Source organism: Lynx rufus, unplaced genomic scaffold, assembly GCF_022079265.1.
Source record: "Lynx rufus isolate CCGP_SWC_20201006 ecotype Redwood Valley unplaced genomic scaffold, mLynRuf1.p SCAF_3, whole genome shotgun sequence".
In the NCBI taxonomy this organism is placed as follows: Eukaryota; Metazoa; Chordata; class Mammalia; order Carnivora; family Felidae; genus Lynx; species Lynx rufus.
Genome location: NW_025814845.1, coordinates 22,063,064 through 22,085,619, shown reverse-complemented (window position 1 = coordinate 22,085,619; position 22,556 = coordinate 22,063,064). Strand labels below are relative to the sequence as shown.

Below are 22,556 nucleotides of genomic sequence, written 5' to 3'. Positions count from 1 at the left end.
ATACAAACATCATCACATTCCTGAACATAAACCTTTATTCCGCCTTTAAAACATTAATTCACCAGACGTGATAATTAAGATTAGTTTTAGTGGTTTCAGCTCCATTCTTCTTGGAATGTGATTTCTCCCACAACACTAATGCTAAATAAAGCACTGTGTAATGTTCCGAAACAGAGTCCCTGCTTTAGAAAAGATTCTACGGGTTTTTAAAATAAATAAGAGAGAAAACTAAAGCTGACTCAAGATCTATGTGAACAGCTCCTACTATTTCTATAGAGTCATGGTAAATAAATGGATGAGGAACCTTGCTCTAGCCTAGAAATTGGTTATATACAACTTAAACATAAAGCTCTAAACAAGTATTGTACTAAGTTTCCATTATAACCTTCACCACCATTGTCTCCCAGGAGTAGAAAAGACAGTAAAATTTCTAATAGCACTGGCAGCTCTGGCGAAGCAAGGATTTTGTCACACTACATTTAGTTTGAAAAACAGTTCAAATTTCATTTTTGAAATTGACAAACTCAATCATTAGCATTTTATCACTAGGTAAATTTAAAATATGATGCACTAGATTGGTTAATTGCCTAACAAAGGAGAAAATCTAACTGAACATTTTTAAAATGTCACCTTGCTTTAAAAATTTGCTACAAAACCAATTTAGATGAAAAATTCATTTGCAATTGTGTGTTAAGGTCAATATGAAGGTTGTGTTCCCCACAAAGCTGGCAAAATGCAAAGGAGCATAGAAGCCAAAAAAGGATCATCGATATAAATGAAAACAGGCAAAAGATTATTCCAATTAGGGTGCATATAAACTTTTATACACAATGTATAGAAAGCTTGTATTAATTTCCACAAAAGTTATGTTCTCATTGAGAATATATTAATCCCACCTGTTGTCAGGCTTCTGCTGAAATTAAAAATTCTGTCAATTAACCTGCTGAATATATGCTGTAAACAATGTTACTTCAGTGTATGTCATCAATCGCTATTTTACAGACAGGGAAAGAGCCATTAATTTCTTTTGAAAGTCTAGAAAATGTGAATTGTAACTCCCCCGATAATTTACAGATAAGAACTGGAGCCTAAAGCAGCATTGTATTCTATTGTAAAAAAGTCAGTTTTCATAGCTCAATATGTAGTTATACATAGACAGGTGAACCTCAACAGATTTCTGTTGCTATTGAAATGTATACAGAAGAAGGGATGTAAATTCAATTTTATTCCTCGGGGGAGTACGATAAAAAACAAAAACACTGGTCTCTGCATTCCATGACTTGTATCCACACTGTATCCTTGATAATCTTGTGATCTCAGTCAAATTACTTTCTTCTAAAGGCCTCAACTTAAGTTGCATCGCCCCGTTCAAGGTACCAACAGGAAACAGAATTCGCACCCCAATGGTACAGATAAAGACCTTAGTCTCTTCATAGAAAATGAAGGAACTGGTTTGGTTGATATTTGTTAATTCTAAACTGTGATGACTCTAGTCATTTTAGATATAGGCACTAAATGATTGACTATGATATATTTTATTTCAATGTTGTATGTGTTTAAAGTTCAAATATGCTCCACATGTTAATGTATGAATATCACAATGAAATAAAAGTGTAATGGCACCATCGTTGGTTTATGTGAATATATCCGCACGAGTTTGTGTGTTAGAAAGAAAGAGAGATACTATGTGTACACTTTTCCACATATAAGATACGTAATTACTCAAAGATAGAAAAAAAATAACAAGAAAGAAGGATTTTGCTGTATTTATCCAGCTGCATGATTTACTTACAACCTATAAACGGACTCTGTGGTATTGCGTCTAAGTTACTAATTGACTTGGGGTAAGTTTGAGAGAAGTTTCAAATTGCCATACTTGGACTTCCATAAAAACGTACATATTCGATGCAGATCAGATCAGTGGATGACCTTTTCCTTATTCAGAGACCTCCAGAGGTCTAAGGTAATGTTGCTTTAGTAGATATCTCCTGACTAAAAACATCACCTAACTTTGATCAGTTATTAGCCTGCTGTCTGCTCTGTCAGGCCAAATGTAACAGAAACTCTACCATATGCACAATTCATGGTACTTCTTGAAAGTGTTTTTGGCTATAGACAGACACATCATATTGTAGAAACATGCTTATCAAATTGAAACCAGAAGCCATGGTTGGCATCACTCTACAGATGCTGCTATAGTAAGTATGGTGTCATATCCATACACAAACAAATTAATATTTAGTTTTCTCAGGGCTGAAAACCCTAATAGGCCATGGCAAGTTATCCATTCGCTTCCAGACCGGAAGTAATTAAAAAAAATATTTCTGCCACATTTTTTTACTAAGCATACAACGAATATATTGAACACAACTCGGTAATTAAAGAGAACATTATTTAGACAACATTCAGCAGTTCCTTAGGCAAGGGAAACCATCATTGGACTTATTAAGAATTTTTCTTGAGTATTTCTGAAGCAGCTGTAAATGGATTTTTAAATTAATGTTTATTCAAGCTGTATCTACTCTACTCTTGCCAAAAATACTTTATTTTTCATTTACTAGATACGATAAAATTTTTCCTTGCCAGTGCATTAGGTAATTAATGGCATGACATGTATAAACACAACCGGACTTAAAAATAACTTAAAAAGTAGTCAGTATGCTTTTATATTGTGTATTAATCTCTTTTGGAATCATATTATTCTTTAAGAGAATTGAAAAATATTTAACACATAGTAAAACTCTGAAGATTTAAAAATTAATAGAAAACATAGAATGTCTCTGCCTTTATTTCACAAAGCAAAAAAAGCACAATTGTCCTTCCAGGTCACAAAATTTGAACAAGCCCTAAAACCAGGTTTACCAAGTAAAGGAATAATGAAATGGAGAGGTAGAGGCTTAAGCTCAATAATGCTGTCAATGATCCACGTTCTGCTCAGCTAGACACATTATTTAGTTGAGAGCAAAGGCTTTTGTTTTAACTGCAAAGGTCTGAACTATGAATACCTGGGCTACGTCATCAGTTTTGCTAAGGTATGAGTTTCAGGAATAGATAGATAGATAGATAGATAGCAACTCTGCAACACACATCTCATAGATGCTGCCAGAGAGTAACTATAGAAGATTGATTTGAAAGTTTCCAGACCCTGTGAAAACACACCAAAAAGGGGGGAGGGGCATTATTTTCAAACTTTGATTTCCACAAAGCTGCTTAATTTATTGCAATATAACCATTAACAGGATTTAGGAGCAGCACTTGGAAACGTCTAATTCTCACGAGGATAAGAACACTGTAAACAGATCTCACTTCCATTATACCACAAGTTAAGAACTATGATAAAGCAATTCGGGAAATTTATAAATAAAGTGAAGCCTTTATGTCAGATGAAATCTCAGATTTTTAATTAATCCCTACCATAAGGAATTAAAAGACGGCATCCCTCAGGGTTTTCCTTAGATAGATTCAGTATCAACGGAGAAAATTATAACAAAACCTCGTGCTCTTTATTTTATCTTACATCACATTTAATTACAGAAAATACATTTTGGCAGTTGTATAAAAATTAAAGGTAATATCTTTTTGGGAAAAAAATAGAAAATCATCTACTGTGGTACAAAAATCAGAACAAAAAAGATCTTGTTTATTATGTCAGATGTCTTAACAGAATGTAACTTTGTAAATGGATCCCTTGTCCCCTGACAGCAATATTGAAGAGATGAAGAGTATCAATTACTATTACTAATTACATTAAGAGGAATGTGTTTCATTCTCCCTTACTTCATTTTAGTTCAGCTATTTATTGTGGTCAAAACTTCACACATCTTTTGAACACCTAACAACATATAAGTTTTCCAGTCACTTCTGGCAAACTGCAGGATTGAGACCAATGGTTTTGTAGGCTTTCTATTTCGGTATATGGACTTCTTTGCTCTGTTAAGAGCCTAGCACCGTACATTAGTTTATTTATAAGCATATCACTTTGCCTTTTAAACAGGATGCCACAACAGTCTTGATATTGGCTGTCTCCAATATTCAAGAATCCAGAGCCAACCTCATTTGATGAGCCAAATAAAGCTTAAGTGACAGCACAGAACATATGAGGCGGTTGTATAAAATATCTATAAATCTGCCACTTGATATGTGCCCTCCAAAGTTTCAGATTACACAATTTAGAATGCAAATGCCATTCAGCCACAAGATAAAAAGTCCTATTAGGATGACAGCGAAGCAGTAAACATTCTGCAGAAAGACCTCTTCACACACTTCTGCACTACAAGTTATCATTTTCCAAGGGAATTTCTATAGATCTAAGTTTATTTGTGGGCGTTTTATAAGTCATCTTTGTACTATTATTTTAACTAGAATTGTCCGATAAAAGTACCCCAAACAAAACAAAAATCTCCTTCTAACTCCAGGTGAAGCAATAACACAACAGATATAAACTCTCCAGTTATCAAATTTCAGGTTAAAAGAAAGAAAGGCTTTCACATGCATCACGTATTTTCGAAAGCAATTTAACGTAATGTAGTTCGGACCTGTATTTTCGTGGATTGCTTTGATTATTGGATATAAAAGCTATGTTCTCCTTATCTAAATAGCTACAGTAGAGTACTATGAGTAGAAGATATTTCTTTAGGAAACTAATTTTTAAGATTGTGAAAGCAATAAGGAATTAATATCTCTTTTCTATAGTATCTTTGATGAGCCCATCAATAACATCTTTAATGAGGCCATAAAACAAGTTCTTGTGCCTTCATTCTTCTCCGACTGTACATTGCACATGCAAAGCATATTTAATAGAGAAGCTATTATTCTATATTATTTGACAGTCATAAATGTGTTTTCTGAAATGAGTTCTGATGATGAGAAATATAGGATATTTTATTAATGGGGTTGCTACAGCCCTAGACACAGCAGTTTCCAAAAGGTTTACCTTGCTGAGTGTCAGACCTTGGCAGGTGTGAAAAGTAAACTTTGTGAGTGTTACATATATCACACAAGCAAAACTTTCAAAAACAGATTTTCTATTTTCTGAAGTCCATCTCAAAATATGTTTTTAAGATCTGTTTCCACATTTCACTGGGAAACAACCGTATTCTATACCACCTTAATAGTCTCAGATATCATCATGCATACCAAAATTTTCTTGCACACAGTGCATCCGACATGAACATTTCTGTTGCTTGGCTTAAATAAAAAGTGGGTCATGCAATTTTACTTTTGCTTGTAAACCCTTACACCAAACATGAGGAATACAAATGCTCCCTGCATATCCTCACGGAAGTTTAACTGTTACAGATATCGAGGTATTAAAAAGGCAGTTTTGCATGACATTTGTGTATCCTTAGATATTTTTAAACCAACATTTTTGTCGAAGTAGCCAGTTTTTAAGTATCTCAGACTTGGTACCACATTGGCACGAATCGGCCTCCGTTACCTGTAAAAGCTTGCATAATACATAGCATGGCTAAAACTTTTATACTGTGCAAGTTGCATAGGCACCAGTAGTAACTTCAGAAATTTTCTCTCTGGATGTAATTATCCACTTCATAGCCACAAAAGAAAACAATTTCAGGTCTAAGCTAACCAGCCAACCAATATTTACCTATTTATCCTGAAAACAGAAAATGTAGGATGAATTAGTGCCCTCAAGTTCAAAGAGATGGGCAAAACGCTGTCTACTTCCAAGTCTGTTAGTAACTTTGTAAACACTGGGTGGGTAACTTGCAAAATACAGTGGTCCACCTCGTGTAGATGGCCCATGCTCACTCAACCGATGACATAGGAATTAACATTAAATTACTGCTGTTAAATTTTCAAATCATAGCTTTAAAAGGGAGAAAGCAAAACTTCACAGGAGGTGCTCTCTGCCTCAGAGTTATTTCACCTCTTCTGGGATATTTAAATATACTTGGAATACATCTTACCTGTTTGCTGTACTTGTTATTGGTTTGACAGCTGTATTCAGAGCAGTGATCTGATCCAATTGAAATGTTGTCTCCTGCTCCCACAAATGTGTTGGCTGGTGGTAGATCTTGTACGGCCTGGTGTTTTTTTCCTGCAGTTGGTGACTGGGGATGAAGCTGGACAGTAGGCAATGGAGAACTAGATTTGTAATGCCTGGCCAGGTCAGGACTGCCAGGCCCACCATTAACGGATCGGTATCGCCCCATGTTTGGGCTGTCTGACAGCTTCTCATTGACACTATCATACCTCTGTCCATTTGGTTTAGAAGCTTCTACAGTGACAATGCTGCTGTAGAGAGGCTGCTTAGATTTTTTGTTTTTCTTGTCTTTTTTAGGCTTTTTAGATTTGTCATGCTGCTGGGGTGTAAAAAAGTCTTCGTGATCTTTTTTGCCAGCTTCATAGCCATTTTTGCTTTTGGACCGGCAGTACCTTGCCATCACTACAATTAAGATGATCAGAATCACGGTCATAATCCCGGCCACCACCCCAATGACAATACTGAGTCTCTGCTTGCTAATTTCGTAACTTGGGTCACCAGCTATATCCTGCGTGAGTGGGGTGTGCAAACTTCTGGCTATCTGTGAGTCAATCACAGTTGCATTAGAAACACTTTCATTGACAAACACATGCACCAGGGTCGTGGTGGACTGGGAAGGCTGTCCACTGTCATTCACTTGCACCACCAACCTGTGCAAGCCATAATGCTTTTGGGTGAGTTTCCCCACTAAGGAAACCACACCGCTGGTGGAATCAATTTCAAACAGCTTGAAGGGATTCCCTCCCACAATGCTGTAGTTAAGGTCTGCATTGATGCCATCGTCACTGTCTGTTGCCAACACTGTAGCTACTACTGTCCTGACATTACTTGAAGGTGGCAGTAAAGTGTAGGAAATGTTTCTGGGAAGGGTAACGGTGGGAGCGTTGTCGTTCTCATCCATGACAAAGAGAGAGACCGTGGCTGTGGCTGATCTGGGAGGATCTCCCCCATCCACAGCCTTGACTCTGAACGTGTATGTGGTCTGATGTTCCCGGTCAAAAGACATTGTGGAATAAATGGTCCCCGTGTCGTTTTCAATGGAGAAAATGTTACTGTTTTCCTCTATGTAGAGGCTCATCTCTGCATTGCGTCCCTTGTCAGCATCCATCACCGTGACCATCCCCACAGGGCTGTTGGGCTGCAAGTTTTCTTTCACATAAAACGTAAAGACGTCCTGCATAAACTTAGGGTCATTGTCATTCTTGTCAGCCACCTGCACAATCACCGTGGTGCTGCCCTGTAACACTGGGATGCCTTTGTCTTTGGCGTTAACTTTGAACTCATACCTGTCAGTCTGCTCGCGGTCCAGTACCGTATTGACGAGGATGTCCCCGGAATCGGGATCGATGGCAAAGATCCCCATCACAGAGGAATCCAGCGAGTAGGCGATCTCTGCATTTTTCCCGCTGTCGGCGTCCGTCGCCAGCACCGTGGCCACCCTCTCTCCAGGGATGTTGTTCTCGGGAAAGTAAACCTCCACTACTGACTGGCCGAAGACAGGCGGGTTGTCATTAGTGTCTCCTACCTTGACAACCAGGGAGTTGTTGCTGGAGAGGCTGGGGCTGCCCGAGTCCACCGCCACGATGACCACGTTGAACTCCCGGGTGGTCTCATAGTCCAAAGGGGCCGAGGTGTGCAGAAAGTACTTTTTCTTGTTCTGGTCGCCCTCTGTGTCGCTGGCCGGCTTGAGCTGGAAGGGCACGTCGCCCACCACGGTGCAGGTGACCACGCCGTTCTCGCCTTGGTCTCGGTCGGACACCTGCACCAGAGCAATGGGGGTGTCGACAAGAACATCCTCCGCCACGTTGGCCACCCCGTCCTTGAGAGGGATACGCCCGATCTTGCGGATTTCAATGGACGGCACATTGTCGTTCTCGTCCTTGATGTTGAGGACCACCGTGGCCTTGTCGGTCTTGGGGGGCTGCCCGCGGTCCCGGGCCATGACCGTGAAGCGCAGCTGGTTCACCTCCTCCCGGTCGATACGGTGCAGGACACTGAGCCAGCCGGACGTCTCGTCGAGGCGCAGCAGCCGCCGCACGGACTCGGTAGCGGCTCCGAACACGTACTCGATCTGCCCGTTGACCCCCACGTCCAGGTCGGCGGCGCGCAACTGCAGGATGGGAGTCCCCGGGGCGCTGTTCTCGGCGAGGTCCGCCTCGTACACGCTCTTCTCGAAGCGGGGGCTGTTGTCGTTCACGTCGGTGATGAGCACCCGCAAGATGGCCTGAGAGGAGCGCGGCGGGTCTCCACCGTCGCGCACCCGCAGGGTCAGCTCGTAGGAGTCGCGTTGTTCCCGGTCCAGCGCCCCCTTCACGATCAGCTGTGGCTGCTTCTCGCCATCCGGGGTGTCGGCCACCTGCAGTTCGAACACGCTGCTGCGGCCGCCGGGGTTGGTCCCGCCGCCGCCCTCCGGCGCGTCCGGCCGCCTCTTGGAGCCGCCTGGGCCGCCGCCGCTCGCGCCGTTCCCGCCGCCCCCGGGGTAGGGGGCGCTGTCGGCAGGCCCGGCGCGCCGGCCCTCGCCGCCGCCGCCGCCGCCGCCGCCGCCGCCCCCGGGCTCCTGGAGCAGCTCGTAGCGCTCGATGCCGTTGCGGCCGAAGTCACGGTCCGTGGCGGTGGGCAGCAGGTAGAGAGTGCCCACCGGCCGGTTCTCCTCCACCGTGAGCGTGAGCACGGGTGACGGGAAGGTGGGCGTGTTGTCGTTGATGTCGAGCACGATGACCCGGCCCTCGAACAGGTCCACCCAGCTCTGCGAGGGCCCGATCACCGACACCTCGAAGTCCAGAAAGCACTCGTTCTCGTCGAAGATCATCTGACACTGGGGCAGCTTCTCGCGGTCGATGCGCCGCTCGCTGGTGCTCAGCTCGCCGGTGAGGTTGTCGATCTTCAGGTACTCCGAGCCCGACTCGAGGCTGAAAGTCACCTCACCCGAGCCGGTCACGATGCCCAGGTCCGAGGCGACGTTGCCGATGCGGACGTCCGCCGGGCCCTCCTCGGCCAGTCGATACCGGAGGAGTTGCTTGGCGGCCGCCAGGCTGAGCGAGAGCGGCAAGAGGAGGCAGCAGCCCAGGCACCAGCCGCGCGCCCATCCCGCGGTCCGCATCCTCAGCATCTTCTCCTGCTGCTGCTGCTACTGCTCGTTCTAGTCACAGCCCCCTCGGCGCCCCCCTCCTCCGGGGCCGGCCGCCGGCCCTCCTCCCAGTCCTCTTCTCTCTCCGGGAAAGGAGGAAGGGAGAGGAGGGAGGGGGCGAGAAGAGCAGCGTGCGGAGTCGGCCAGGGGGACCAGCGAGGTGTCCTTCTTTTTCTTTTTTCTTTTCCTTCTGCTTCTTCCGAAAGTTATTGTTTCATAATTCATGCAATGGGTGCTAATCGCCCGCTCGCCGGCCGCCGTTCAGTCGCAGTACTCACAGTTCACGGGACACTGCGCGCCGCGGGCTCGGCGCCCCCCCAGAGTCATCCCCGCAGCGGGCGGAGAATCCCGGGCTCCCGTCCCCGCTCTGTCGGATGGGGCCGGAACCGCTCCGGCGGGCGGGCGGTGGAGCCGGGAAGCGGCGGGGAACACGCCTGCAGCTTCCCCCGCCTGCCAACCCCGTTGGTCTTTGCTGCTACTCGAGTTGAGTCCAATTCACGTTCCAGCCACACACTCCAGACCCAGCTTCTGCTCCGGCTGCCCAGGCAAACGTGAGTTGCTTCCTGCACGAGGCGCTGGGGCCAGCAACAAGCCAGTCTGAACTCTGACTCTGCTCTGGCAGCGGGGGAGCCAGTCAACAGATCGAGAATGAAAAAGCCCTGGCAGGTCGCTTCGGGCACCGTGCAGTGGAGACCACTCGCGTCACACGGCGGTCCGCGTCCGGGTCCCCCCCGCGCGCCGAAGAGCAGCCCGAGCCATCTTCAGAGACACCCAGAGAGTCAGTCCCTTTTCACCCCCAAGAGCTCGGGTTTCTCTTTTTTTCTTAACAACTCTGCGCAAGGTCATTAGTCACGAAGCCGCCGCCTGAAACCGCAGCAGCCGTTCGCCCGCGGGGGCGAAGGCTGAACCGTGCGCACCGCGCGGTGCCCAAGTTTGGGTTCGCAGCCGCAGAGTCCGTGCCTTCCCTCACCTGCATTCGGCCCGCATGTCGGAGCACTGGGATCTGCAGCGCTGTGCGCGATTCAGGGAGGAGATTGCAGCCTCTCTCTCTCCCCGCTCTCTCTCGATCCCTCCCCTCCCTCCCTCTCTCTCCTCCCTCCTCCTCCTCTCTCCTCCCTCCTCTCCTTTCCCCTTTCCCCTTCTCCCACTCTCTCTACTGCACGCTCCCTCGCCTTCCTCCCAGTCCCAATGCTGGCAACTCGAGCTGAACTTGATCCCTTTGCAGTTCAAAGGTGAGCAAACCAAGCTCGGTGCTCAGGCGACGTTGGCCTGGCGAGAGCCCCCGGCCGGGCTCCCCCAGTGGCAATTAACAAAGATGCCCAATTCTGTCCGGATTTCCGAAGAAAAGCCAAAGGCACTGGGGAGGGGGTTGGGGGGGGGGAGGTGGAGTCAGAGACAGCTGCCAAGTAGCTTAAAAAAAAAAAAAAATCCAGTTTGCCAAGGGGAGAAAAAGTGCCAGTCGGTTGTTTCCTCGGAAGTGCCCTGGCACGGCGGGTGAATTCCGCAGTTGTCTCGTACCCTTTCGCGTCTGGGAGAGTCTGGTGCGGGCGCGCTCGCTGCCCCTAGGGCTGCCAAGGCTCAAAGACACTGAATGGCAAGTAGGAAGCTCCCGCTCGCTAGCCGAGAGCCGGAAACCCGCAAGTTTGCCCAAAGTGGTGGTTGCTGCTGGGAGCTCGCTTGCTCGCTTGCGGCTCAAGCTTGTCCCTGACGCGACTGCCGCTGCGGCGGCGGCGGCGGCGGCGGTGGCGGAGGTGGCAGCCGAGCCGCCGAAACTACACATTCGCAGAGAGGGAGGGTGAAGAGCTGAAGGGAGGAAGGCAGGAGGGAGTACTAACCAGCCACCCGGCTCCGGAAAGCCCAGCTTCAGCGCCGGGGGCCACTCCTTACGTGCACAATCCCAGTCAGTCCCGTCCCCTTTAAGCCAAAGCCTCTCCCCCTCTTCCCAACGAGCGCAGCCACTGTCTTCTCGGGGGACTCGCTTTCCCTCCCCGGGGCTGGTAAATTTCCTCCTCTCTCTGACTAATGCCGTGTGCGAGTGTGAGAGCGCTGGAGCGGGTGTCAGGAAAGGTTTCTTCTTCTCCCCCTTCTCAGACGTTGTTCCCCACCCCCTCAAGTGTCTCCGTTTCGCGATTTCGCATCTTGGTTTGGGCATTGGCTTAACAGTGGCTTGGGGGATCCCGCGTGCGCGCCCAGGGAGCCACGTTGGTGTTCTGAGAAACCATGATGGGCTGCAGTGGTTAAGCGAGAACATCAAACTCCAGAGAGAGCTAGAGAGGGATCCTTTTTTGGGAGTGCAGACTTCGGAGGGCTGGCGTTGGGGGGGTGGGGTGGTGCCTGTCTTTGTTTAAATGCTTGGCATTCCTGTCGTCGTGCTTGCTTACGGGGGTAGACCGTGTGTGTGCGCGCGCCTGGGGAATAAACACATGTTGGAAGCCTCGATGTTATTTTCTGAGCTGAAACCTGCAGCCTTTAGTAACTGGTAAAGTGTAGCGTCACCTATCTGGATAAAAGGGAAATAAACTTTAATGGCAACTTTGTGTACCGAAGTGTCCCTAGTTCCGTTTCTCTCCTTCTTTTGACTTTGTGCCACTTGATCGTACATGGTATTCCCCCACGCGAGGCTTCCCCAGTTTTCAATCACAGCCACCGCAGCCTGCCTCATCAGATCCTCAGCTCCGGTTGTGTTTTAAAAACTGTAGTCATTCGCTCTTCATTTATTTCAGGGGCTAAGGGGGGGGCGCCGGGATTAAGGGGGTTCAGGCTGGCAGGAGATGTTTGGAGAGAATCTTATCATCTCAAAAGGGAAAAGAAGCTCCTGGTGGGATTCGGTTGGTCCTCAGCTAGTCTGCCCAATCTATAGGCATCGAAGGGCCTCCCCTTACAGGAAAATTTAAGACGAAAAGAAGAAAACAGAAAGAAATCCGTCCAGAGTGGGTACTCAGCCTTTACGAGACCCGTGTGAGGAGGCAAGATGATTTAAACAAGACAAACACCAATAAAGTCTACGAGCAGATGTAGCGCGCCGTTGTTTGGGCGGGCGCAGACAGCAGGAATGGGGGGAGAGGCGGCAGAGATCTCCAAGGTCTCCCTATGCGAGACCGTGGAGACGCGGAGGATGAAAGTGCCAGGGAGCTGGCGAGTATTTTCCAGTCTGCTAAAGCATTAGCACTTAGGGTGTAGTGGCTTCTCCTCCGGGGCCAGGCCGGGAACCCGGCCACCCCCACATTCCCCAAGCCCGCCGCCTCCGGAGCCACTCCGCTCTATATCTGCAGCATCAGCGAGAAAAACCCCGCGCGCAGACTCAGTGTGCACCGCCGCAGTCTGGAGCCGGGGGGGGGGGGGCGGGGGCGGGCGTCGCAACGTTTCCGAGGCCCGCTAAGTGGCTGTAATGCTAAATCCCCTCATATGTGGAAAACTCTGGTTTATCAGAATTCTTGTCTCCCACGACTCCCGGTCGCTTTTTTCCTAGGGTCCTAGGCGAAACAGGGAAGCTTGTTCTCTTCCGCGGCCTTGCACCGGTGCATTCCGATGCGCGGCAATATGGTGCAGTGCACGCACTCCCCTAACCGCCTTACTAAGATTTTGCAAACTTCAGGCAGCCGCGTGGGCAGAGACGTTGTACACTCCCGCTTCCCTCGCCAGACCATAAACTTGAACAAGCCCGTGAGCATCTTGAAACATTCGCCCACCGCTCCGGCGCGCAATCTCCAGGCGCACACTAGTGAGGGGCGAAGGAGTGGGAGGCTTTTCCCCAGAGCGCTGCATTTTTTTTTTCCCCAATGATGGTGGGGAGGGGGGGTGTGCAGCGCGTCCTTCACAGTGGAGTGGTTTTCTCATTGCGAGCTGGAGGTAGTCTCCAGTCCGCCCTCCCTACGCATCCCTACCAACTCCACCGCCGAGCCAAGCCAGCGTGGGAAATGGGTCCGACGTGTGCGGCATGGAGAACAGCGCGCCAGACTGCCCTGGCCACGAAGCCTCCCGGCTTTCCTCCCTCCCCCATCGTTCCCCGCCTCCGACCTTCCAGCCAGAGCGGCCGAGGAGCGGCTGCTTTGCCCCGCGGCGCGGTTCTGGGGAAAGGGAACCGAATGGGCGGGGCGCGGTTGTGGGCGAGGTGAGAGGAGCCCTCGGGGCGCCCTTGCCGCGGTCGGAGCTCCCAATCCTCTTCCGCCCCCTGTCTGGGGACTGACGCTCCAACTCCAGCCTCCCGCCGGCGCGGAGGATGAATGGAGGCGAGAAGCCGTTTCCCCCACCCCCGCCCCATTTCCGCAGTCTTAGAGCCAGTGTCACAAGTGCTCAGCAGTTTCATTAAATGGAACTGGGGGACTTAATCCCCCCCGGTACCAGACCTCACCACGGGAATATGATATCCGGATTCGCTCCCACCCACAAACCCCGCCCGGCTTTTCAGACTCGAGGCTGCATTTATCTTCTCAACCTGAGAGGAAAGGGTTCAGAAGGAAATGGGATCGAAAGTGTAACCGGCTGCAATAAATTAAAGAGCCCGTTGCTGCCGTGCTGCTGTTGCTGCTGCTTTGGCGGCCAGAACTGAAGAGAGAAAACGAGATCAGTTTCCCAAAGCCTGAGTTGCTCAGAGGGCGAGGACGTCATCGCTTGCAGGAGGCAAAATATTTGAGAGCATGTTGAAATGTTGGGGATTTGTGGTTCGTCTCGTTTTATTTTCAAAGGCATATTTTTTTTAAATGACCACTTGAAACCAAGATATGAAAAAAAAAAATGAAAGTCACTAAAATAGAAATGTTGTCCCGTTTTCATAGACATTTAATCAAAGCTTGGCCAACGATTGCTTTTTTTTCTATGCCAAATATCCTACCCTATGCTTATCATATTCGGTAGTTTTGTTGTTATTGTTGTTTTAAATTTACCTGCCAACCCTGCCATCTTAAAGCTGCGTTGCCGTTAAGAAATTTCAGTGACTGAGCTGAAAAATAGCATTCAGGGTCCGTGATGTAGTTTCAGCCTCAAAAAGACAGGAAGGGAAGTCACAGTGACAACAAAAGTTTATGGGTAAGAATACAAAGAAGTAGGTGCCGAAGATATGATCTCAGGGGGGCTTTCATTTATTATAGACGCTGTATTCACAATAGTACAAGAAAAAGGTTAAATACAGTAAACATGATAGCCAGTTCTGGAAAGAAATATAAAGCAGTTTGACGGGAAGGGAGAAAGTGACTCAAGAACTCCACCAAGGGACAAACAGAGGAAATGACACTCCTACATCTCCAAATCCATTGACCTTTTAGTCTTTTTACAAAGGGTCCTCTATATCCACTTACTTGTGCATATACAGGTTTTTGAGGCCTTTATGATCAATCCTTTCTCCAACTACTTTTGATAAATCTGAAACTGCAGCTTTCCTTTTCCAAGTAATTATTATGAATTATTGTTCTTTAAACATATATCATTTTGATATCATTTCGAACGGTGAATATAACTACGTAACTATTGTCTTATAGCAAGTATGATTCTGATTCTTGGGACTGGGAGAAACTTTGGGCAGATTGTGTATCCTTAAACCCGTGCTTGTAGTATGAAAATGAGTAGCAGACTGAAAAAGCTAAATTATTCATTGCAATAACAGACTTTTTGATGGACATTAAAACTCAGCAGTTTAAATAAGGAAACCACAGATTTCCTTTTAAGCAGGTAATAACTGCTTGCCTCAGTGGTTATTTAACTGGTCTCAGGCCAAGAAATAGAGTCAGTTTTGCTGTTTAAATCATGAAGTCATGTTATGAAAAGCTATGTACAATGTATTGATAAAAAAACAACACAAGATAAGAAGTAAACTTACTTGATTTATACTTCTCTATTGGATAACTATAACACATTTCTACAAGGCCAGTATAAAAATTCAGTTCACTGAGAAAAAGAAACTGAAAAAAGTAATTTTAAGTGTTTGTCCAAGTATTAATTCATAAGCTATATGATTTGACTATTAAATAGAATGTTTTAGTTTGTTTGTTTATTTATTTATTTATTTATTTATTTATTTAGAGAAAGCGCAAGCAAGGGAGGGTCAGAGAGAGAGGGAAAGAGAATCCCAAGCAGGCTGTCAGCACAGAGCCCCACGTGGGGCTCGATCCCACCAACCTGGAGATGATTATCTAAGCCAAAATCAAGAGTCCATGGCTTAACCAACTGAACCACCCGGGCGCCCCTAGAATGTTTTAATTTTTAAAATGCCATTTAACAGAAATGATTTTCACTTTTCAAGCACAGATTAATGGTTGATTTTTTTCAATTTCTTAAGTTTTACATGCCAAAACGTATGCAAGATAGCACAGATGTATAGTTGGTTATAAATAAATAAAGATCTAGTCAATTACTATAACTGACAAACACATTGTCTTTTACAAGACAATTTATGACTTTTTCAAAATTTACATTAATTTTTATACATTCACAAAAATCTAAGCTTGGGAAGAAAATACAGTATATTGCAAACTCTGGGTGAGTTTTTGGGGAAAAAAGAAACGTTGGTAGGTCAGAACAGTACACCCTCTTATTTGTGGTCATCTGAAGCTGTTCTCTGTCACTATCAAAGGTAAAATTGAACATTTCAATGCCCTTTACAGCATAAACTTGAGACATTTGGCATTTCTTTACTGCCGTGGCAGGGTGTGTCAAATGCTGCTGTGAATAATGACCTCTTAGCTGGATAGTATATTGAGGATTTTGGGGGGGTGGGGGGGATCTCATTATAATGGCTTGTATGAATATAATACTCAAATAATTGACCTTGGTTGTACTAAGAACGATTGAAAATTATGAATTATCTTTATAAGTTTTAGCCCCCGACTATATTCACCCAGGCTAACTAAATCACTTCTCATGTTAATTACCAATAGCGGGTGGTACAAAATGTTGTTTGATCAAATTTAACCCGTTGCATTTAAAATTCAAAATATGGAATGTATCTAGAGTAGGTAATTTAGTAAATTTGACTACTTTAACAGCAATGAATTTTCCAATGATAGATGCTGATCCTTACATGGTAATCACTGGACCTTTCCCCAATATTTCTGACTTCTGGACCTAGAGTAGAATTACGCTCTTGGCCCCCTTGTGGCTAGATGAGGCCACTGACTAAATCTGGGCAGTGGTGAATAGAAGTTAAGTTCACTTCCAAAGGGAAAATGGATGCCTGAGATGAAATTATTGTTCAGCTTTATCAAACTGATTATTAACATGAGCTAGGACCAATACCTAGAAACTGTCAATAAACTTCAGACTAACATTGCCTTTAGGTAGTAGTGGTGTTTTCAATGCCGTTTGAGTACTTATTTGATGAATTATTTAAGTAAATCTGATTTAAAAAGTCTTACAAAGTAGACACTATGTTTTTCAACTGTAAACCCTATAAATCAGCAGTTGTGCTATTTAGCCACAAGCGGAAATGTCATTTCATCAGCATGGCAAGTTCTTCATAAAGCTGTATAAATTTGTATCTGGTGATTTTTAACATTAGCAAACATATTTTTATAGTTTATTTTCTTTGTAGTAACTGGTGTAGAGTTTAACACCTTGAACGGGACTTTTGACACAGTACTGTTGATTTACAGTGAGATGGAAAGATAATAACTATCATGTATTTATGGTTATTATATCCTGTTTCGCTGCATAACTGATTATCATTACTGTCTCCAAAATGACTGGATAAAAACCCACCATAAGGATGTGAATAGAAGCTTTAAATTCAGTTAACGTATGTATAAAATATTAAATGTTTTGATGCATTATTAAGCTAACAGCCATGATTAGTAACCAACAGTATATGTCATCAATAGTATATATCTGAAGTGGTCACTGAAAGGTTTACTAATCATTCTGTTTCTGAGTGTTTTTCTTGTTTCTCTCTCCAGGTGTTAGCTGCAGCCTGATCATGTCTGCCTATTTGGAGAGAAGAGATAGTACCTACCCCTGCCTTTTTGGTGACATCTGATATGAAACTTGCTTTTGCGACCAACAAAGGGGAACCTTTGCTTCTAGCTTCCTCGTCAAACAGATTTGCTTAAAACATAGGAGAGAGGGTGAGCGAAAAACATGGTAAACTTGAAAAGGTATGACTGAAACTAAGGCAGTGCCCCAGTTTGTTTTATGTTGTCCTATAAAGTAGGACTTTCCAAAGGTCTGTAAGCCAGTATCACCTTCAACTACCAAAAGTTACTCTCTCTAGGTGTCCTGGTCAGTGATCTTCAGTTTCTGAATTACTTTCATGGGCAGATTTAATGTGATGCTAATGAAGCTTAAGCTTTCAGGGTCTCTCGCTTGACCTTGGGGGGTGAGGGGAAAGCAGCAATGTGTTTGCATAATCACATGGCTTTGAAATTTGCAACAGTAAGAATTTTAAGGGCAAAAGGTGAAGAGCACTGCTCCCCTCCACTCCAATTTCCTCCATCGCACGTTTTGTTTCAATAGTGTTACAGAGTCCAGGGCATGTTGGGGATCTAGTTAAGGGAAGATTCAGGTGGGGATACATACTAGTTGAGGGAAAGTTAAGTTGGGGATACGTTTAATTTGGGTGTGTTCAGATGTACTTTTGTGGATTCAGTCTCTCTCATTCGTAGTGAAGTTATCGCTGACAACCAAGGCTTCCAGAAATGTGCTCAGCATCCACTGTATTGGCACAAAGGTGTAGTGCCCGAGGCTCTCGGGTGATGGACTATCCCACAGCGCGGGATGCAGGAAGCCTCCGCGTGGTGGACCGGAATCCAGCCTCCAGTGTGTAGAACCGGAAGCAAGTCTGTAGAAAGTTCTGCCAATTGCAGTTATCCCTGCTTTTCGAAAGTTCCAGCCAGTCGCACCACTAGGCTTTTATGAAAAACCTACCTTAGCACTCGTTTTTGATAACCGAAAGAAATCCGAAGAGGATCTTTGCCTTGACAAAAGAAGGCGAAAAGAGAAAATAGAGTTCGGTGTTTGTTTTGCAGCAAGCTGTTGTAGAGGCAGCGTGTGAGAGTGGCCCTGCCATACTCCTTCCCCGGGAACTACACTCAGCACCTCAGCATGAGGCTGCCACAGCTTTGAACGGTGTCGGTGAGCATCTGCGCTTTATCTCAATTTATTTTGTGCACCCATTAGCAGGATAGGTCCTAAAGTATCAGAAACACCCAAGAGAGTTTATTTTTTGAGGCTAGGACCGCTCAAAAACATTTCCATATAAATTAATGGTAATTCTTTCTTTGCTTTCGGCCATTGCAGCTTGGGAAAAATTTCATAGGATCACGCTGCTCCCAGACAGCAGGGGTAGCTTGTGTTAGTCATGTAAACTTCTGCGTGCAGAATATGCTTCTCACTCCCGTCTCATCAGAACAAAAATACTCTCTATCAGGAATTAGTCGATAAACCAGGGGCCACACGTGAAAACACAGTATTCTTCGGAGTTGTGTGTGTACAATTTCTGAACAGATTGTGTAAATACAGAATTTATCAGCATACCTGTGTTTGAGGGGACACATACATAGTATCGCAGAGCCCCTGAGTGTGTGTGTGTGTGTGTGTGTGTGTGTGTGTCTGTGTGTGTAGTTGGGTGACTTTTGTAACCCTGTGTATTGGTGTTAGCACATTTAACACATCTTTTTTCTGACAGTCTGGCACTTCGACATAAAGTGACACCCTGTATCCACCAATACAGTAAAGATATCAAAAAAAAAAAAAGAAGAAGAAAAGAAAACCTAGTGTTTCAGTGACAGACTTACTATCCGTTAATAAATCGAAGTATGTTGCATTTACTCAATGATGGAGCTTGATATGGTGCAATGCTTTAAAAAATTAATCTAATTGTTTTTCTGTCTTAATTTCAGATTGATTCTATATATCTTTATTTTCAGACGTATTATTCATGCTAAAGTTCAAAAAACAAGAGTTATAGAGATGTGTCAGTATATTAATTAGTTAATTGGAATTGGGAGACACATTGTGATACTTGGGTATTTTTTTAATCAGATTTTTAAAATATGAAGTTGCTTATAATTTATTTTATGATTAAATATTTTGCAGCTGTTTTTCTATCATATTTTATATTTTTTCTGATAAAAGGCTGCCAAAATTATATAAACTTTAGGCCATATAAAACCTGATTCTGTCCTTGTGTGTAATAATGAAGAACATAGAGAGAAAGTAGTTATAATGAGCAAAACATGGACATCAAAGATACCCCAAAATCACAAACTAAATTCTGCAGAATATAATAAATATTAAGACTTTATGTGACAGACTTTATAAACAAATACTGCTGAACATCACAGTTGACATCATATGGAGCCAATGACTCACTCACCTAAGCCCTGCCCAAATTCCTGACCCACTAAATATAGGTTAGACATAGTAATATGTTATTTTAAGCCACTATATTTCTGGGTGGTTTGTTACACAGCAGTAGCTGGAGTAGCTGGAGCATGAGCTTCCGTTTGCAAATTTAATGGATGCTGAACGTCAGTTCTAGATTTAATAGTAATAATTGTTATTTATTGTGGCTCATCTATGTGCCAGATAACCATTCTCAATGCATTTCATTAGGTTATCACTTAATCTTTGAAGATGATCATTTAATAACCCATGAAGTTATTTCATTATGGAGATTATTTTGTATTACAGAGATTACAGAGGAGGAGACGGAGGCTTAAGGAGGTTAAGTTTCCTAATAGCCCTATGAGGTTATTAGATTATGAGGCTTATTTTTATCTGTAGTCCGATGAGGACAGTGAGATGTAAGGAGGTTGAAAAGGTCAAGTAATAAAGAGATATCGCAGCTACCACGTATCTGAGGCTGGAGGATCCAGTTTAATTCATTTGTAATGAAAGCCTTGGGTCTGATTTATTATAAATAAAACCTGACATTATAATGGGGAACTTATCTAATTAGTTTATTCAGTTTTACCCATAAGCAGACACACCCAACATCTTTCTCATTTATATTACTTTATTTAATTAATCTTATGTGTTTCTCCCTTATAATCTTCTGTCTTTAGTGTAGCTGACTTTAACTGACAATCTGCTCAGAGTTCTCTGGAAAGAAACACAGAGTAGGGCTGTATTTAAATGTACCTATCTCCTTTATGTCAGATCAAAGAAAACGTGCCATTTGTCCCTAACTTTTAAGGGCACTATATTTAATTCAAAATATTTTAGAGGAAATATTTAATCCAAGGAGTTTCATTTCCAAAGGAGACACACAATCAATTTTTAGGGAAAAATCCCATTCATTGGTATATTTCATTTCTGCTTTACTACAATGTTTTCTTTATCTTCGTGATCCATGCTACATAAATGGTGTTATAGTGACTTCTCTTGGTATTTTCAGAAAAGAGCCTCTCTTTAAGAAGGTTATTGATAACCTCATTTTTGTCTCTAGAGCACCATTTTGTGACAAGGATAAGAGCAACTGATAATATTGATGGGACACGTATGATATACCAGGGAAGATTCTAAGTTCTTTACATATATTAAAATATTTAATAAAGAGCCCAGGAAATTAATATTCATAAGACCTCAAATTTGTATGCACCTTTCTACTTTTTGGCCTCCTCGTGATTCCATATCCTCTGTTACGGCTTTGACCTTCATTATATGCCTGATAGACAAGTAATGTGACAGGAACAGTTGTCTACTGCAAACTCGGAGTATCTTATTCATAAGTGGCCTAAATTACTGTGCTAGTCATTATTCATTATTCAACAAAGTGCATTCCTGACTATATTCAAGCGTAAGAAGAAATATAGTTGCATGATACCTACAAGTCAGTGACCATGTGAATTGCTCTAGTCAAAGCTAATCTGAGCGGAAAAGATGTGGGTCTCTTCCTTGTGGAGGTACTTAAGAGCCAGCATGCAGTCCCCCTTTCCTTACCACCCCAGCAGCTGAAGCAGGGCAATTTACCTACATGCACACCCTGACCCCTCCTCTGTGGAATCTGAATTACTAAAATGTGGGGCCTGGGGCACCTGGGTGGCTCAGTCGGTTGAGCGTCGGACTTCGGCTCAGGTCATGATCTAGCGGCCCGTGAGTTCGAGCCCCGCGGTGAGCTCTGGGCTGACAGCTCAGAGCCTGGAACCTGTTTCAGATTCTGTGTCTCCTTCTCTCTCTGACCCTCCCGCATTCATGCTCTGTCTCTCTCTGTCTCAAAAATAAATAAACGTTAATTTTTTTTTTTTTTAATGTGGGGCCTGCCCCAGGGCCATTGATGTACATGTTGAAGCAGAACAAAGGAACTCTTAGGGAGGCAGAAACAGAGAAGGATATTCTCACACAAGGTGATAAGTCTGGCAGGGCTGTGTGGGCTCTTTATCTCTCTTTGTAAGAAGTGTTCCAGGCCCAAGGCCCGTTATTATGTTGCAGAGCAGATATAGGTACCCTGCACGCATGAAATTGCCTTTCCAAATAGGTACCATGAGAAGACCAGTGAATTGCTTGAGCATATACTAGTTACTGTACTTCATTTGCTGTGAAGTGAGTTCCTGGATAAAAAACATTGCTGAGTGGAATCCTATGATGATGGATAAACACCTTTAAGTTGATGGGCCATAGTTTTGGCAGAAGCACTGTATGCAGGAAAAGCAAATATGTATCCAGAGTAATTGTTTATTCAGGTAAGAACAAAACATTGCCCTTTCCGTGATGGAAGCAGTCCGAGGTAATCCACCTGCCACAAGGTAGTTGGCTGATCACCGTGGGGAATATTGTTATATTGGGTACTCAGTGTTGTTCTTTGCTGCTGTCACTTTGGGCACTCAGCAGTGACTGTGACCGTATTAACCTTAGTGAGTTGAAGTCCATGTTGCTAAACCCACGCATAATCCCTGCCACCAGGGCTGCTTTGGTTACAAATCCATTGGGCAGTAACAGTGGTGATTGGCAAAAGAGGCCTACTGGTATCCACAGAACAGGTCTTCTTACCTACTTGACTATCAAAATCATCCTCTGCTGAGATCACTCTTCGGCAAGGATTCATATGGGACACAAATATCTTCTTCCACTTCCCCCTCGTCGTCGTCGTCCTCCTCTACCTCTTCTTTTTCCTCTTCTTATTCCCCTTGTTCTTCTTCCCCATCCCCATCCTCCCACCTCACTCTTCCTTCTTCCCTCCTCCCTCCTCCTCCTCTTTCTTCTTCTTCTTCTTCTTCTTCTCCTTCTCCTTCTCCTTCCTCCTCCTCCTCCTTCTCCTCCTACTTCTTCTTTTTCTTCTTCACTGTCTTTTCTTATTCAGAGCTATCTATCAATATGTGTCTTCCCCAGATTTTCTTATTACGGTTTTCAGTCATATTTCAGTCAGTTTACAGTCAAATTTCATCTAAGTCTTTGACGATCCAGCCAAACCTTTGGCCATAGCTCATGAATCATTATAATCATACACCTGGCCACTTCTTCTTCTATGCCAAAAGAACAACAGGTGCATTTTTTGACATT

General features: G+C 44.4%; 1 protein-coding gene across 3 annotated transcripts in view; it reads right to left on the bottom strand.

Annotated features, from left to right (window-relative positions):
- The window catches only part of PCDH7 (protocadherin 7), a 416,250-nt gene extending 407,137 nt beyond the window's left edge, over positions 1-9,113 (bottom strand). For all 3 annotated transcript variants that reach the window (XM_047092083.1, XM_047092084.1, XM_047092085.1), the window contains exon 1: positions 5,928-9,113. In XM_047092083.1, the coding sequence (XP_046948039.1) occupies positions 5,928-9,113 (3,186 nt within the window). The remainder of the gene's footprint in view (positions 1-5,927) is intronic.
- Between the last annotated feature and the right edge of the window lie 13,443 nt (positions 9,114-22,556).